This window comes from Hypomesus nipponensis, chromosome 5, assembly GCF_054491055.1.
Source record: "Hypomesus nipponensis isolate SF chromosome 5, ASM5449105v1, whole genome shotgun sequence".
NCBI classification, from domain to species: Eukaryota; Metazoa; Chordata; class Actinopteri; order Osmeriformes; family Osmeridae; genus Hypomesus; species Hypomesus nipponensis.
The window spans coordinates 1149511-1168582 of NC_140365.1; the positions used below are offsets into that span (position 1 = coordinate 1149511).

The window sequence follows — 19072 nt, forward strand, 5'->3', positions numbered from 1 at the left end:
CACTTTAGAACACGATGAACCCACAACCACAGATGTTAGCCATCCACAGACACAGAGCCCACACCAACCCTGCAGCCCTGCAGTAGTGTGTGAGGGTGAGGGTGTACCTGAGGTCAGCCCTGCAGTAGTGTGTGAGGGTGAGGGTGTACCTGAGGTCAGCCCTGCAGTAGTGTGAGGGTGAGGGTGTACCTGAGGTCAGCCCTGCAGTAGTGTGTGAGGCGGGAGCGACCCTGCCCCAGGGGCTCGATCAGGATGCGGGAGGTGAGGAGGACGGCCCGCAGACCGCAGTCCAGGTGCACGTCCTCGTGTTCGACCGACGACGACACCAGAAGACACAGGCCTCTGGGCAGGTCGCAGCACCACCTCCTAAACCGCACGGACCACAAGGACCACCGCTTCAGAACAAAACCCTGCCTTCATCAGCACAACAGCAGGAACGGCACACGCCCCGATAATGATCATCATCACCCACCGTCTCCGGTCTGCCGTGAATAGGTTCGTTCGTGCGAGCGGAGCCCAAAGGAGTTTGAGTTGCACAGGGCGTTACCTGACGGTGGCGGTCCTTACCTCAGCACCACAAAGTCCCTGCGAGGGAGGGGTGCCATGCTGTCAGTCACGTAGTGGTACACCTCCGTGTTGTTCTCCAGCTCCTCCACCACGCGGCTGTGCAGCAGGTCCTCGTCCCACAGGTGGCGCTCTCGCAGAACTCGGTGAAGGACCGTCTGGGGCGGGGCCTCGATCTCCGTGGAGACTCTCCACAATCTGATTGGATGGCCGTGCCCCACCTGCGGAGAGGAACGCTTAGCTCAGCAAACAGTTGACTAGGAAAAGAGGGCGTGTCAACTGTGTCTGCCACTGAAACCACGAGGACATGCAGCTCATGGTAAGATATCAGTATCGTACAGTCGGTTCTTCTGTTATCAAATCCAATTTTATTTGTGTAGCTTTTTTATTACAAGCAATTTCACAGAGGGCATCACATACGCCCACAGAACTGCACCTGAACCAACCTAGACCCTCCAAGGAAAACTCAGAGAGAAAAAAATGCAGGGACCTGGTGAGGAGCAGTTCCGTGTGGGTTAGAGGGGAGGAGAGATCCCCAGGAGCGCTACCTTCTTGTAGGAGAGCTGTGTGTTTTCTGGTCCTTGGGCGCTGTGCCAGCCTCTGCTCTTCTCCGCGGCCTCCCTCAGCAGTGTCTGGATGTTGTCCTCCAGGTAGGCGCGGTAGTCCACCGGCTCCCCTAGCAGGTTGAGGCCCAGGCCGTGCAGCGGAAGGGGCTGGGCGTCAGCCGCTATGTACGAGTTACGTGACTGCAGCATCATCTCGTGAGGGATCTGGTCAAGCACACACAGGAAGTGAGGATCAAGACTTGTGAAACTGCACTCGGCACTAGGAATTTATTATATGGTTTATTCCACTGCCCACCAGTTTTTCAGTTTCTCTATGGATTAAAATAATAAATAATAATATATATATTTATGCATGTCCTCTACAGTTTCAAATTTCTGTCCTTGAAAAATAATGAGTTGATTCATGTGTACAGTGTATACGTGCATGTCTGTCAATGGAGCAATTTCCTGAGCTATTATGGGATTCCTGTCCATGAACTGTACTTTACCTGGAATAATTTCTTGCAATCCACGATCATGTGACTGAGTCCTTGAGTGGCAGCCATGTTTTCACTCAGGTCCTTGTGATCTGGTTTGACCCCTGCGCCTCGCCGGCTGATTAACCTGAGACACGAGGAGAACAACACGAGGAGAACAACACGAGGAGAACACAAAGTACAATTACTCCCTCAGCTCGCACCTCCTAACACAAGGTCATCAACAGACCGCTGTTCAACGAGAAAATAGCCCTCTCCGGCAATGCTGCTTGTTTGTGATGGATGAGACCATTTAAGAGGATGCTCTACGTTTTACAATGAGTCATCTGGTATAATTGTCTAAAGGAATGGTTGACAGCCATTAAGTGCAGTGCGAGCAAAACCCTCGCCCAGCCAGCCTGTGTTACCTGGGCGAGGTGCCCTCCTTCTTGGACACATTGAGGTGGAGGATGGAGGGCGCAAGACACACCGCCAGGTTCCCTGCTGTCATCTGGTTCTCCTGGGCGGAGGCGATGTCGCTGAGGAAGTACAGCAGGGTCTGCAGCACCTCTCGGTTCTCGTCTGGCAGCAGGATCACGGCCGCCTGCGCTGCCTGCAGGCGCTGCCCCTTAGGGACGTCTGAGAACGCCAGGCCACAAGACAAGCAGTTAGACAGGAGACACGCTCACAGGAGACAAGCAGTTAGACAGGAGACACGCTCACAGGAGACAAGCAGTTAGACGCTGTCGCTCGGACACACCGTCCCAGAGACTAGGGCTGCAACTAACGATTATTTTAATAATCGATTAATCTGTCGATTCTTTTTTCGATTAATCGATGAATTGGATAAAATAACAATACTAAAAAGCATTAATTTCCAACCCTTTATTCAAAAACAAAACTGACAGTGCAAATTCACAGTCAAATTTTTTTTCAGAATGTGCAAAAAACAGGCACACAATTTAGAAAAAGTTATTAATATTAGCGTGGATTTAATGCTATTTTCCAAGATGAGCAATTTATTTGAGTTTGGTTTAAAACTTTATTGAAAATTGAAAGGTTGTGGGAGTAGGCCAGACTTTATTAGAATAATCTGGTGTATATTTAAGATTTTTTTACACCATTTTGAAAAAAGTTAAGATTTGTGAGGGAGGATTAAGCTATTTTCAAAGATTAGTGATTTTCTATCATTTTATTTGAAACTTCATTGAAAAAGTAAAGGCTGTGGAAGTATACCAGACACTGTTAAGATAATCTGGTGTCTGAGGTTTTATATTCCTAAAAATATTATAAAAGTCTACATTTTTCAAAATGGTATGGGTTCTTTTCACCCGGTCCCTAACGCAATGCTGCAAAGTAGCGTCTTCCGAATGTGAGACGAATGTCGAATGTGAAACTAACTTCACCTCGGTCAATTAACACTCTGTTTCGATGTATTTAGTGTGAAATGCTCCCACACCTTGGATGACTTGCGTCGTACTGATTTCTCTGCCTCTGCCATGTGTTTCAGAACAACGCTACTCAACACCGTCTCCCCGATGGCCTTTCCTCGACCTCCGCTCCGCTCCGCGCTCAATAAACTTTATTGTTAAAACTCAAACATCTCTGCGACATACTGAGTGTCGTAATAATCGCGCGACACAACGAAGCGTTAATGAAATTCGTTGCTAACGCTTTTAATAATTGTTTTTAATCGATTTAATCGATTTGTTGTCCCAGCCCTACCAGAGACAGTATCCAGTAATGATTGAAGCCTGGGCTGGGAGCGAAAGCACTTATTTTACATCACAACCAGGTGGTTTATTCAGTAAACCTCTGGTTTTGTTCTCCACCTGCAGTAAAGCACATTATATACTTCCTCTCAACCAAGGCAATCTCAGTCTAGCAGGTAACATCAGTCATTTAACGGTGTGTTTCAGAGTCGTTTAAGAGAGAGAAGAGGGGGAGTGGGAGGGGGGGAGGAACAGGGGAGGGGGGAGGGAGTGTAGGGGAGGAGGAGGAGAGGAGAAAGAGGGGATGAGAGGTAGGGAGGAGGGAGAGTAAGGTAGAAGGTGAGGGAATGAGAGTAGGGGGAGGAGGAGGAGGAGAAGGAGGGGAGGGCACTCACACTGGTAGATCTGCAGGAAGGTCTCTGTGAGCTTGGAGGTGAGGACGGGCTCAGGCAGGTCTCTGAAGTACTGCTTCAGCAGGTCGGCCACATCGTACGCTGATTGGCCCTGGTAGGTCACATGGTCTGGGGAGTGCTCATTCAGCAGGCGCAGGGTCTGGATCCGGGACTTCACCCCTGACTTGCGGAAAATGCCAACCTTGACAGAACGGTGGCGAAAATATTAAATGTATTCAACAATTCCACTTTAAATTATTTATTTTATAAGACCATTTTTGTTTAATGACTTGTGAAAATACCATAAGCATAGCTCACATAGTACCAAAGCTTCTACAGCCTATACAAGTTAGTATTTCATCTTTAATAACTGCTTGACGTGGTGTGGTTCTGTATTCAACACTTTAAATCAGCAGCTATATAGGAAAGGAAGTCCAAACGGCAGTACCTGCCCCAGACACTGGCTGCGGAGGTAGCGCATGGCCTGCTGAATGCTCTGTGGTAACGGCTGTCCACTCCTCTGGACATGGACAATGGGAGGGACACCAAACACCTGCTTGTCCCTGTAGTCAGGAGCCTTGCTCCTCTTCATGAACTTAGGGATGGACCTGCAGAGGAGGTAGAGAGAGGTAGAGAGAGAGGTAGAGAGAGAGGTAGAGAGAGAGGTAGAGAGAGAGAGAGAGAGAATTATAACACTTTAGATTCTGGTGCTTGTAATATGCATTAGTTAATAGGTAGTAAGACTGACTGACTTACTATGGTCGTGTTTCCTACTGACACCAACACTTGAAGCAAAAACCATGTTGATCTTAGGTGCTTTCATCGTGGTTTGATAAAAATACGACGATAAGACTTCTGAGACTAAATATACGTTTGAGACCTCAGCCGTCTTCCTGTTTTGGCAGGCTACTGTCAGGCAGAAGACGGGTCTGAGTTTAATTGTGCTGGTAAGAGCAGGGGTGGACTACATGAGCCTTTCTTTATCATAAAAAATGAAACATTTAATAGGAAGGGAGAGAACACGACCAGCCAATTCTTATCAGGCAACAAGATAATTCCATTATAGTACAATATAAATATGACAGGCCCCTTCAGAAATACATTTAGACCGGCATATCTGCTCATCGTCAGCCGCAGACTCCAACATTCCAATCAATAACTACCGCATTATCTTAGATCAAAAGCACACGGAACAGAGAGCACTTCTACTGAAAGGAGAGCACATTGTCTTTTCATTCATTATTGTGCCGTGAGTGCTGTCCTCACCAGCTCCAGCCGGGCTTGTTGACGTCACAGTACTTCTCCATGATGGCCGTCAGACGGAGGAGGGAAAACTTCTGCAGGAGGTTCAGCTGAGCTGCCGACTGCCTGTTTATCTCCTGAGATGCAGAGGTCAGGCTGGGCCTGTGAGAGTTCTGGAAGCTGTGCCATCGCAGCTTCCTGGAGGGATAAGAGGACGGGAGGGATGAGAGGACAGAAGGAAGGAGAGGACAGGAGGAAGGAGAGGACAGGAGGGAGGAGAGGACAGGAGGAAGGAGAGGACAGGAGGAAGGAGAGGACAGGAGGAAGGAGAGGACAGGAGGAAGGAGAGGACAGGAGGGAGGAGAGGACAGAAAGAAGGAGAGGTCAGGAGGAAGGAGAGGACAGGAGGAAGGAGAGGACAGGAGGAACACTTGATGAATAAAAGGCAAGCGTGTGGATCAATACTGTAAGCACATCCAACAGTAAACATATGATGGCTACATTTATCAATGTGTCAACTCTACCATTCCATCTGAATTGTCCAGAGGCATAATCGATTTGGTGTCAAATTGAAAAGTCAGTCGGTATGACACGAAGTTAATAAATTGACTGTTAAGTAAAACTATCCTATTGGATAATGTAGCAATGTGTTTTTCTGTGGGTGAGAAAGAGATGGTCTTCTGGAGATCATTATGGACTAACAGAGTTAGACTACCTATCTTCTGCGGTCTTTCCCAAACCATAACTCACCTCACAAAAGGGTTTTCATTTTTTATCTGCATTCCTACCTGCTGGGTCTGGTCAACGACGCTCCTACACCAGAGTCCCTCCTCTCTCTCGCGTCCATGTCTTCCGCCTCGTTCAGGGAGTTTCCCGTGCTGTCGTAATCACTCGCCGTGGTGCCCACGTCTGACATGGACTGCTCCTCCTGCTCCTCAAAATGGAGGCCGGAGGAAACGGTTGTTTCTCTGGCGTCATCGACGTCTTCTTCCTCGTGGCTGTCGCTGAGCTCCTCACACACCTTCTTGGACCACTGGTCCACGTTCTGCTGAAGCCCGTGGACGTGCTGCAGGATCTCGTCCAGGTGTTCGAACACCGTCTGTCCGCCGCTGCCAAACAGCTCGTCCGAACTCCCGCTAGCCTCCGGGACGTTGTCGTAGACACTCCCCACGGAGCCGCAGGAGTCTCTCCTCCTGGGGAACAGGGAGAAGTCCTGGGAGCCTTGACTGCTGCCCATGGAGAGGTTGGGGCCCTCTGCCTGCCAGTCGCCCAGCTCCCTGGAGGTAGACGTGGGACACAAGCTCTCGATGGAGAGGGACCTGGGGAAGGTTCCTGGCTTGTGGTCGGTGGGCAGGTAAACCAGACAATCCTCCAGGCCATTTCTGTGTGGACTCTTCTTACCCGCCTGCTTGGTAGGCTTGCCTCCAACGTCATAGTCCTCAAGATACAGCCAGGTGCTCTTGGCCTTCTCCCTCTCCTCTACGGGAGACCTCCGGGCTGTCGATCGACAGATTGTGTGGGCTTTCCTGCTGTGGTTGACCCAGATTCGGTTTGTGCTGCGCTTTTTCAAACCAGGGAGGCTTTCATCAGGAGTGCACTGCAGGCTGGGAGGAGCGTTTTGGTAATGTGTCACTCTGGCTGCATCCTTTTCTCTATCCTTCCTCTTAAACGACTCAATCTTCCTCAGGAAGGTCTTCGAACACTTCTTTGGCTTCTCTCTGCTCGTGGAAACCGGGTCTTTGGGGGAAGCATGCTTTTCGTCCCTGCCCTGGGTGGCTCCGCTGTGGGCGTGGGGGTCCCGGGAGGAGAGGGTGGAGGGTTCTGGGGTTGGGGGGGTCTGTGCTGGGTCTCTCCTGCTGGGTACACCCCTGGAGCTCTCCACACTCAGGCTGCTGCCGCTGCTGTGCTCTGATGTCACATCCTCGGATGTCACATCCAGGTTGCTGAAGTCACTCAGGAGGCTCTCGCTGCTGGCGGACGCCCGCATGGGCCTGCGGGGCGACAGGTCCCCCACACCACCGGGGGCGACGTGGGGCGAGAGTTTCCGTAGCCTGGACCAGGTTTTACTCTGGCGCTGAAAGGCCCAGCGGTCGCTGATGGCGCAGAGGTCATCCTCTTCAGAGTCTTCGCTCTGAATCACCAGAGAGCACAGGGTTGGTGAGTAATGGGTGAGCAATGGTTTCTCTCTGAGTCACTCAGACAAGAAATAGACGGAAAGGGAACATGGCAACAAGATTTTATCCTCATTTACAGTTCACAAACCTGTTTGCACTTAAAGTGGACTTCCAGCCTCATAGAGGCACACTTGTTTAGCGTTGACAGCCTCCTATGTATATAAAAGAAAGACACAAAAAAAATTTTTTATTAAGCTCAGAACCAATGCAGCACATCATGTCACCAATCAACACCCTCTTTAAAGCAAACTGAAAGAGTAGAGACTGTATGAAGAGCAGCCGACTGGGGAGTCAGGTGGCTGAGCGGTTAGGGAATCGGGCCAGGAATCTGAAGGTCGCCAGTTCGATTCCTGGCCGTGCCAAAATGACGTTGTGTCCTTGGGCAGGGCACTTCACCCTACTTCATCGGGGGAATGTCCCTGTACTTACTGTAAGTCGCCCTGGATAAGAGCGTCTGCAAAATGACTAAATGTAAATGTAAGTATTGATTGTCACAGGTTTGATGAAGGATAATGTTTGAAACATGCATTTGAGAACACAGGCAGTGACAACACAATGATAATGTCTTGATGTTGTCAGAAACACCCCCTGACCCCTCCCTGGTTTGACCCAGATCAGGGACTCACGCTGTTTCCATTCCACGAGGGTTATTTTGGGCTCAACATTAAGGTAATGGCTTGATAGTGGTTCAAAACTCAAGTGATAGATACCCAGAGCCCGAATGCAAACTGCAACAAGTTTAAAATGGATTCAAGTACATTGTATTATGTTACAGTTGGCACGTAATTTAAACGTTTATAGTCTGCATAAACATGCGGGCCTAAGGCCAAGGTTGGTCTATTTATACATTGCTTTACCCCAGGAGTGAATTTCACACCACGTCAAGTTTTCCACCAGAGCATCAAATGAGTCCTAAAGGCAGATGCTGAGGGTCTTTACACTCAGGGTTATCCACCAAACAGTGTCTATACACTCAGGTTTATCCACCAAACAGGGTCTATACACTCAGGTTTATCCACCAAACAGGGTCTATACACTCAGGGTTATCCACCAAACAGGGTCTCTACACTCAGGTTTATCCACCAAACAGGGTCTATACACTCAGGGTTATCCACCAAACAGGGTCTATACACTCAGGGTTATCCACCAAACAGGGTCTATACACTCAGGGTTATCCACCAAACAGGGTCTATACACTCAGGGTTATCCACCAAACAGGGTCTATACACTCAGGGTTATCCACCAAACAGGGTCTATACACTCAGGGTTATCCACCAAACAGGGTTTATACACTCAGGGTTATCCACCAAACACTCCTCAAATGACACAACATCAATCTGATGAAGTGCGCTACCATCCTGGACACATTTCCCTCTCTTGCTTTGACACATCAATGATAATGTAACAGCAGGTGCAGATTTGGACGCGAAGGCAGCAGGAAAATATGACATGCTTTCCACTGGCCCAGATGGCTTTCCCCGACATAGAGAGACACCCGTGGATAAAGAGCTCGCAAATAAGCAAACAGAACTTCTTCATCGTCATCCGTTTCTCCAGAGGACATTATACTACCAAAAGCCTAAAACACACCAACCCGATTGATAGGCTTATTTATATTCCTGCTTTGTCAATTTCAGGTTCAGAGGAAAAATCTACCAAACTGCAGAAAGACCTACAGGGGTTCCGCGGATGTGGTCTGCTCATACTGTCAAAAGCCAACAAACAAACAAGTATATATATGCACATTTCAGCATAAACAAACACACAAATACATTAACAGAGCCCACAACAATACAAGCCCAATTTTAGGATTGTGGCCAACCCACGCAGACTGTGTCAATATGAGCTGATTCAGGCGAGGAAAGGAGGAAGGGAAGGAGGAAAGGAAGGGAAGGAGGAAAGGAGGGGTCAAAAGCGAGGCTCACCTGCATAGCGACTTCAGTGAATCCTGGTCCAAAAACGCATGATCCTTTTTCACAGAGGAGATGTCTAAGGGCAGACGTGAGGCTGTGGAGTTGGAGGAATAGATGTTTTCAAAAACATGTTTGTCCTTGTTCACCACACAAGGTAAAAAAACAGCACAAATCCATGTTCATTGATGTTTCCTAAAACAGAATTACTATCCCAAACCAGTAGCACCAACTGACACAATCTGACTCAAGACTTTTTCTTTATGTCTCTCCAATACTGCTCACCTATACAACAACATCGATCCGCGATGAACATGTAAGCTGGCATTGTAAACAAAATGTATTGGATGAAAAAACAATTACAGGCATACACTACAAATTCATGTTTCTATTAACTCTTACACTGTGTGTGCGTGGGAAAAAAGTTTCCCCCAAAAGTTTTGAAAGTTTCCCCCCAAAAGTTTTGAAAGTTTCCCCCAAAAAGTTTTGAAAGTTTCCCCCGTCCCCAAAACAATTTTCTTCAAACTTTCTGAATATTTGTAAAAGTTTGTAAAGGTTGAAAAACAAATTGAAAAAAATATTTTCTAAAAAAGTTGAAAAAAATATTTTTCAGCTGCAAAGCCACAATTTCCCCCTAAAAGACCTATACCGACCTACCCAACTGCCATTACTCCACAAAGTAATACACAACAACTGTGACAGAACTAAAGACTTCACAACTAGCTTTACAGTGTGTACAGTACACAGCTATTTTGTCTGTGCTGGGATTAGTAAAAGAAAAAAAAAAAATATGTCATGCAACATTCCAGAAGCTTCTCGTTTCCAGCTTTTGTTTCTGTCAACTTCCCTTAGCAGAGGGTACATGGATAGGTGAGGGTATACTTCCCCTCCTGTAGCAGAGCACTCGCTGTGGGCCTGACAGATAGTTCCATAATGGGCTGTTTCAAGCCCCAAAACAGAGTGCTGTACTGTAGATATTTGGAAGTCATGTAAAGAAGATGTTAGAAGTAGATTGGGACAGTGACACTTTAGTGTTTCTCCTAGTACACGTGTGTGAAGTTTATTTTCTTTTTTTAATTGTGTCAATTAATCCTCCATTACGCACTATACGGCTGGTCGTTGAATTGAGAGTCTTGTCCTTAACATTTGCAGTAACACAACAGACATTCATGTGCGATTTGGAGTGTGATGAACAAAGTTTGACAAAAACAACCTAAGCAGGTATTTTGTCTGTACAGAGGTGACACCGTATTTACTGCACCTATGTCTTGTGTTTCTCGTGTTTGGATAAATAACACCAGCCTTCGGCAGCAGATGACAGAGGGAGCGTACTGATATGAGGAGCCGGAATCCAAGTAATCAGTGACTGAACACTGAGGACAAAAACACTGTGGTTACCTTCGTACAGCTGAGCGTATTGCGGAAATCCAGCTGCCCGCAGCCAATCACAAGCTTCTTTAGCCTCCAGTTCTGAAAGATAAAACATGAATAAGTTGACCTCGACATGAAAGGCGACAAATGAGTGAGCAGCTGTGGGCAGGGGTTATGAGCTCTGTTTCCTAACAGGAGCATTTTTGTGGTTTGAATACCCACACCATCTTTTGCAGAGCAAGATACATTTGATTTAGGCTTTGAACCATCAAAGACCTGAAGTTCTGATCGAAACACAGGCGGAAATCCCGGTGGGGACAAGAGGGACACGACCCCCCCATCCTGGGAAAAATAGGATTTGTCCCCCCAAATAAATCACTGTGAAATTTAAATAATATGAACAATATATTTAACATATTACAATGTAGACTGTGTTACAGCCGTAACTTTGGTGTCCCCCCCCTGGACTTGCTCTTGAGAAAATGTCATATAATTGTCCTCCCCAAAATTGATAGCAGATTTTTGCCACTGGATCGACAGTATATTGTTCCTTTTCTCCTAGAATCAAATACTCTCAGGTGGACCAGTAGCTTGATTAAATTAGTCTTCACAGGAAATGCTTGATTTTCGATCATTAACTGAAACCGAATTAGACATTTCCTCGGTAAAACTTCAAATATTAATCAAAACATTTTTTCAAGCGAACGTTTATGCAGTTTGAGGGTATTAGCCAGTTCCTCTTACTTAACGCCACCGTCACTGTCGTCATACAACCTGCTCTGTGGTATGCCATAAAGGCATATGCATCAATGCATGCAGCAGCAGCATATTATAGGGTACCTCGCTTTAGCGTCGATTCGTCTCGACTACTATGCAAAGTTAAACAGTGCAGTCGCTTGAAATGCATGACATTGGTTTGACAAGTGTAAAATTAATTCATAGAATCCAAACAAGTATGTATATATATATATATATACACACACTTTCTTTTTTTTAAAGCATAGATATTACTTCTTTCCCAAGATTATCAAAATGGCTTTAGAGCAATATGGTGGGCTAAGATAACCAGCTGGGTTGATGTGACACATTGAAGAGGACAGAGGAAAGATTGGGAGTAAAACCCGAATTTTTTCCCACGGACAATGGAACCCAAACTTGAACAGACTTCAAGACTGACATGAGCTCTTTAAAAGCTCTGAAAATTGATACTTTCAAGTCATTCATATGACAGTAGAATATATTTTGACCACTGAATGGAGAAAAAATGATAACGATGCAATTTCACGGGAACAAGGTCACACCTTAAATGATTATTCACACGATGACTTGACGGTAGCCTAGCTCTATACCTACGACAGTGAAGTTTTGACTCATGTCTAAATTGGCTTTTTCTCTTCCTCTTACGGGGACTCCGCCTCCTCAGTAACATTCCTTAACTCCCCAGATCCTCATGAGAAGCAGGACTGGAAGGGCTGTGTTGTGTGTCCGCCAGCTCGCCTGCGTTTCCCTGCTCCCCGCTCCACCGGAGGCCCAGTCACAGCCCTGACACTCACACAGCCAGGACGGCATCTGAGACTCGGCCTCCGTCAACGACTAACGGGCTTGCGGAAATGAAGCGCGTTCGGTGGTAATCCTATCATGGACGCATAAGTAATTTGTAGTCTGAAAAGACGCGCTCAGTCAGTACAGGACGTGATTATAATTAAGTTTAGTCAAATTGTGTGGAGCTTGTCTGGTAATGTGTGCTTGTGGGAGGCTTGGCTAAGTGAACGCTGTGATCCCTGGGGAAGCTGGGCTTCCTTCCTCTGCAGATCTCTCCACACACACACCACCCCGCCCTACAGCACACTGGCTCCGGGAAAACACTGCTGTAGACACAAGCTCGCAGGACACTGTGAACACACGCACGCACACACACTTAACACAATTTAAGTTACCACTAAAACCCACACATTTACATTTATTCATTTAGCAGACGCTTTTATCCAAAGCGACATCCAAGATCGAGCTTCACAAAGTGCAGAGGTCACTGATAATGACAACACAAAACCCGCTGGAACTAATCCACACCATATATATGTATATATATGTATATATATATACACTCCTGTCAACTATTGTTTTCACGAAAAACATGACTTGGACTTTTGTTTTAAACGTGGAAATTGAAGAAGCGCTAAAACGCTGGCAGGAGGAAGGAGATGAAGTTCAAACCGACCCTGCGCTGACAGCCAGTTCCAGTCCATATCCTGTCCCTATCTCAGAAATGTACTGTCCCTGCCCTGTAATCAGACAGAAATGCAGATGTAAGGCTGAATACACTTCAAACAGATTTGCCTTGGGGCAAGTGCAGCGTCCTTACCACAGTTACCATCTGGTTTGCTCACTGGAAACGACAGTTGTTTCTTTTTTTGTCCTCATCTCATGCTGAGTCTTGAAATTGCCCTTTGAACTTTGATGACATGAGCTAAGGAAGTACCTCAGATCATGACTGACACACTCAGAAAGGGCCCCTGATCAACCTGTGTACAGACAAACAGTGTATTATTATATACACACTGTTTTTAAACTGTGGAACTTACTACCTGTTCATCACAAATGCTTCTTCACTTTTTGAGAATTTTAAGAATTTGCTAATTCAAGTAGGTCTAAATGGAAATCTACTAATACTTGTATCTTCTCAACCAAATCTGTGTAGGCCATTAACAGATCATTTTACACTCAATAAAACGTGATTTGCATACACTATGTTTAATGGGTACCAGGTAAAACAGGTCACAGACCATTAGGTAGCCTATTACTGCATGAATTGTAGTCTAAGAGCCCTTCAGTTTTTTTTGTTGTCGTTGCTAGAGACACTGTTTTGTCACGTGTTGATGCTGCTTCTTCATGCAGATCATGTAGATCCCAACTGTGACTAAAAGCGAAATGGGAAAGGCCGTGCTTTCACGCACTGGCAATTCTAAACAGCCTCTCCTCCCCTCTGTGTCTGAAGAACAGAATAAGTTACTGACATGCCGAGGTGAGGATGAGGACTGTTACTGACATGCCGAGGTGAGGATGAGGACTGTTACTGACATGCCGAGGTGAGGATGAGGACTGTTACTGACATGCCGAGGTGAGGATGAGGACTGTTGCTGACATGCCGAGGTGAGGATGAGGACTGTTACTGACATGCCGAGGTGAGGATGAGGACTGTTACTGACATGCCGAGGTGAGGATGAGGACTGTTACTGACATGCCGAGGTGAGGATGAGGACTGTTACTGACATGCCGAGGTGAGGATGAGGACTGTTACTGACATGCCGAGGTGAGGATGAGGACTGTTACTGACATGCCGAGGTGAGGATGAGGACTGCTTGTCTTTCTGAGGTGACGTGAAAGTCAGAGCAGCGTGAGCGTCCCGTCTGGTACCTCAGAGGTGAGGACGGCTGCCCTTATCTCTCCGAGGCAGAGCGGAGTTCAGCCACGTTAAGAGCCTTCTGTCAACACGTGCGGAAAGGTGAGAGGTGAGGAAAGAGGCAGGATGGATGTCCAGTACTCGGCAGAGGGGGGAAAGGAGAGCAACAGAGACAAGTTCTGTCTCTAAGTCAGCAGATGGTTTGACACCCCAGAGCCTTGACGGAGTGGGGCGGGGCGGGATGCTAATGGCCGTCAGGAAATCCCCAGGCCCGACACCGGGAGGGGATGTTGACACAAAGGAAGAAGTTTACCATTCAGAGTCCTGAGGGGTTACACATAATGTACGATAAGAGTTTGTTCACCACGATTTGACAAGATTCTGAATGACCTTCGAGGTCTCTTCGGCACAACATTCCTCCGCGTATGGAATTTCATACAAAGAAAAATCAAGGATCTGTTCATGTACAAATAAAAACTTTATATTGACACCCTGCTTCATAATACGTTTCTCCTTTCTTTCAGTCATCACTAACACAATAATATCTTGGTGGGCACAAGTTATCGAGGACACATTCAACCACAAATCCTTGCTCTCCTTTTCTGTTTCCAAAATGAATAATTGGCATTGTTCGCAGGAAATGTGAGGCTGCCATTGTTTAAAACCAACTTAACAGTGACACGTACCAGCCACTACAATGTGAACCATTGATTTCCAAGGTTTCAAAGCCCACCCAGCCCAATAAATCCTACAGTATTTCCATTTGATTAAAATTCCAGTAGGACTGAGCATGTGGTGACATCAGGCAATGAACGCAAAGTTCAAAGGTCCGATTCGCCCTACACAGTGGATGCTTTGATCTGGCTTTAGCTTGAATATTTTCATGGTGAACTACCATTTTTAGGAGAAAAAAAAATAGTTGCAACTCCTGTTAAAAAGTAACATTTTGATCTGTGTATAGATTGGGTACAGTACACTTAGGACAGAAACGTATTTTGACTCAACAATTAACCCATACGACTACTACTAAAGAGTATTAAAGAGAACAGTCTTAAACTTACCATTTTTCCCAAGTAGTTGGTGATATTCAATCCGACCACTCATTAAATAATCCAGGACATTGAAGCTTACTTCTCTGATGAACGTCAAAACTCCAGTAAAAGGTTCCTTAAATCCCCCAAAAGATTTCAAGCAGGCATAGCAAAGCCGAGTAAATCTACAGAAGAAATGGACTCCAAAGTTATGGCCACTTTTCTATTTGAGAACAACTGCCCCAGAACAAGAAGCTACCCTTCCTGACCTCATTCATGCTGAAAACCATATGGTTCCTCTTCAACAAACGTCCCACTTCAGTCTCCCCACCCCCTACAGGAAGAACATACCACTTGGGTGAAACAGGGGGTGAGAAAACATTGTTGCTTTGTACAAAGACCTTATCTAGGGGAGCCATTACTTATCTTGTATTATCTTGATGTGTTACTTCTACTGTAGCACCATAAACAGTTGAACTGTGCTGTAGCAAGACTTTCACAACTCCAGAATGCCTGAAAACTGAGAATGTGTAAAATCACAATCAGCTTTCACGCCACACTACAGTCTATTCAATTAATTCTGCCACAATAAACAACTACTATTTATAAACAAAATGGCATTTATGTTAACAAATAGGACTAATCCTCCTTGTTCAAATCAAACGTCAGTAACTGTAGACTGAGCTAAACCTGTTGGAACAGGTTGACAAAGGGAGGAGGGGAGGGGAAGCAACTGATTGTTTCTGTCTTGTAGAGCAGAGAAAACATATGACGGTTAAACCAGAAGCAAATACAATTATGTTACTGTAGGTACAGTACAATACAGTTTCTCCTGGCAAAACAAGAACAAAAAGACATCTATGATCTACAGTAAGTGATCATCTGCCACCATCAAAAGGTACAGCCAAAATGTCAACATGATAGTGGAATAAATTGGTTCTGTCTCAATCATTTCAGCACCCTCAGGATACAAGCCAGACTTGTGGGCTGAGTGGTTTCTCGAACACTGGGATGAACAATGTAATCAAGTCCTGTGTTCTATCAGATACTCCTTCTGAGCTCCAGCTTTGGTCAGCAAACAGAAAGATGTACAAAAACTGTCAAATCCAATCAGATGGCACCAGGTAGAAGGAATATACCAAGATCAGATGGCCCCCGGTAGAAGGAATATACCAAGGAAGCTGCAGTAGCGATTCCTAGACACCTCCCTGTCATAACTCAACAAGAATATTCTCTCTGTGTGCCACTGAGTCAGTAGCCTACTGCATCTGCTGCAAGGTGTCTGAAGGAAACATGGCCTCTAAACTGCAGCCTGTCGTTTTTGAGATTTGTCAGATGGGGTTGTTATTTCTTAACAACTGGTTTCAGATTAGTCATCAAAGCCTTTCATTATAGGACAGCTCCATACACGTTACTGGCATGTGGCAATTTTGAACATGTAAAATAAAGGACTTCCTGTGTGACAGCAAAAATGCGGGCTTTACGTGAATGATAAACATACAACTCTGTGATTTGTGAGGCACGATCATGAACTTAAGCTCCTACTGGATTTTAAATGGGGGCAGTTACAGACAAAAATAACAGTGTGATTTACCTCAAAAAAGGTGTTAACTTTACAGAACAATAATTTCGAGCCCAATCTAGTCTCCGCGCGAGACAATTACCGATTATAGGCTAATGAAGGGGGGGGAGTATATAGTCAATTATGGACGTCAACATCGATGTCTGCTACTTTCACGTCACACAAGTATTCTTCCTTAATCATGTTGACAAACTGTTGGACCACAATAGGCTACTGGTGTCCAGCACACAAAATACAAGCATCAGTGAAAATCTATAAAATTGAATTACCTGGTTCATGGTCTGTTTCATGTCGACATGTAGTCGTGGACACCACCAGAAAAGTTCGTGACATTGATTGACGATCATTCTTACAGCGGTCCATGATTCAAGTCCATACCTTACATTTTTAAGTAGAATCTACAATATCGTTACAACATTACATAATCTCTGATTCTTTGTCAAGTTCTCCGCAAACCCTTTTTAAGATTTCTAAACAGATTGCAGCTGCACGTTCAACTCTTCAAAGGCATGGTGGGCTAAAACCAGACCCGATCAAGGATCTCCTCGTGCAAATCCTGACGCCTAGCGGATTTGATTTAATTTAAGTTGTTCGACAGAAATCAGACTTTGAGAATGTGTTCATGCTAATTATTCTTGTCTAAGTCCCCATGCGTCTTGATAAACGTTTCCAGAGTTAAACTATTTGTATTTTTATAAGAGGCGAACTTATATTTTGACCATAAGGAATTACACATGCAGTTCAACAGCAAATTAATTAGTTTTATACGTAGTTTAACAAGGCCATAGCCTACTGAAAGAAGACTAAAGTTTGAGACATAAAAAGTTAATTGACTTTTGCCTGAGAGTTGTCAACTCAATGCTCAAATATGCCTTATATTTTCCCTATAGGATAACCATAGATAAATATAAAGGCTTTATATCTATGGGTTTTCCCCTCACCTGCTCTCTTGTGACCCCATGAAGAGGACATCACCTGAAAAGAAAATAATTATGTTACGACAAAAACGATTTCATGTTTATATCTCATGTACACCGAAATAGCAAACATAAAATATGCCACTGTCTTGTGAAGTGTATTATATAGAGATTAAAAGGTGTTCATTTCTGTTGTATTTAATCACACATTTCATCATTTTATTTTTTTAACGCAGCCTTGTAATAGCCAGAAATGTCCAGAAATGAACATCATCTTTTTGGATGAACTCTCATGAGTGGCTACTTTTAAATCCTGTTGCTGTGGAAACTCTGTGATAGCACTTTGAGAGCATGCTCACTGAGGACTGAGAACAAGCCAGCATTCACTCCATTCCTACACCCACTCCCAACTGCCTGGAATGTCCGTTACTTTGGGAGGCGCTCACATGCTTCACAAACCCCTTCTATAAGAACTGCGGAAAACCATGACAGAACTTAAACGAATTCCTCAAAAGAGTTTATAACAGTACTTCTTTTTACTCAACTCTCACTACAGCATTTCCACATCGTGCCTGACATATAAGTTGTGATGAGTACTTAAAATCACAGAGGCACTGTGATGCATTAAGTCTTATTGCCACAAATTAAGGTTGGCAAAAAATCTTGCTTGTAATAAGTTGGATCCCAAAGTCATATACGTATCTTAATAACTTAAATATAACTTAATAATATCTTAATTATTTAACATTATAAATAATTTAAGTCGTTTAAAAAAAGATAGATCCTTCTTACTTTTGCCCTTCCAAACAGTGAGCACAAACAGTTGAAAAAGGCCATTGTCAGGTCAGGTATCCTAATAGTCCTAGCTCCTGGATGGGGGGGTCACTGAGGCCAGAGTTACCAGTTCCTGCATGTCTGTTTCTAGTATCTACAGCCCTGCGCTGTAGCGAGGAGTCAGGATGTAGAGAGTCTGGGGAAGTGGGCGTGGCTTAGGGCACAGCGTAAAGCTGCTCTGAATGATGCTTTGTGCAAACCAATGCAGCACTGGACTGCCACACTTTGAGGCTAAAATAAGGGCCTTTTTAAAAACATAAAATCTTCTGGAACTTGAATCAAAGTTGTTTCTGAATAAGGGGAGCCAGGACAAAACAGGGGTAAATTGGTTGCCAGACAAAACAAACAAGCTTATAGATTACACATATTTCAAAGTCCTTTAAGCAAACCCTTAATGGTAAACACTTGCTTGTAAACTCATCTCCACAATGGCACACAGACAACTTTTGACTGCGATAGATTTACTGCACAAAAGTCCCAATGTGTGGTGGCCAAGGAATGTCTTTCGGAACCATGCAATACCCACACATTGTAGGATGTTGACAACCGAACAAAAGATTATATTGTGACATTGGTATACACAATGTACATTTTAAAGACCACCACACATGGTCATATCAGCAATGAACACAATGAAAATGTATTGTACCAGGTTACAACATAATACATGTCTGTAAGAACTGGCTGAAAATGTTTGTATTTTAAAGGGTCTGTTATGAATATGAGAAACTAAATAATAGTTTTAACTGTTGTACTACAAATTCAGCTATGAGATCAGTATGCTGTCAGTTAACGTTCCAAGGTTCTATGCATATTAATGTCACAGTATAAAGTCTTAAGATATCCCTCCCTTTTTTGAGTGTTTTTTCCTCAAAGAACAAAAGAATGTCTGGATTACATGTTCATCCCCAGATGGATTTCC

At 44.9% G+C, this 19072-nt stretch overlaps 1 protein-coding gene across 7 annotated transcripts in view; it reads right to left on the reverse strand.

The window, feature by feature from the left end:
• The window catches only part of stard8 (StAR related lipid transfer domain containing 8), a 20666-nt gene extending 2430 nt beyond the window's left edge, over positions 1-18236 (reverse strand). Inside the window, exons 1-15 of one of the 7 annotated variants that reach the window (XM_084697600.1) lie at positions 14848-15076; positions 12749-12908; positions 12605-12668; positions 10414-10485; positions 9031-9112; positions 7194-7257; positions 5720-7062; positions 4956-5129; positions 4138-4297; positions 3693-3891; positions 2014-2224; positions 1619-1733; positions 1113-1334; positions 568-785; positions 190-366 (exon numbers count right to left, since the gene is read on the reverse strand). In XM_084697600.1, the coding sequence (XP_084553726.1) occupies positions 190-366; positions 568-785; positions 1113-1334; positions 1619-1733; positions 2014-2224; positions 3693-3891; positions 4138-4297; positions 4956-5129; positions 5720-7062; positions 7194-7257; positions 9031-9112; positions 10414-10485; positions 12605-12632 (3065 nt within the window). In that variant the 5' untranslated portion in view covers positions 12633-12668; positions 12749-12908; positions 14848-15076. The other 6 variants (XM_084697599.1, XM_084697595.1, XM_084697596.1 and 3 more) reach the window with 6 other exon arrangements.
• Positions 18237-19072: the final 836 nt, after the last annotated feature.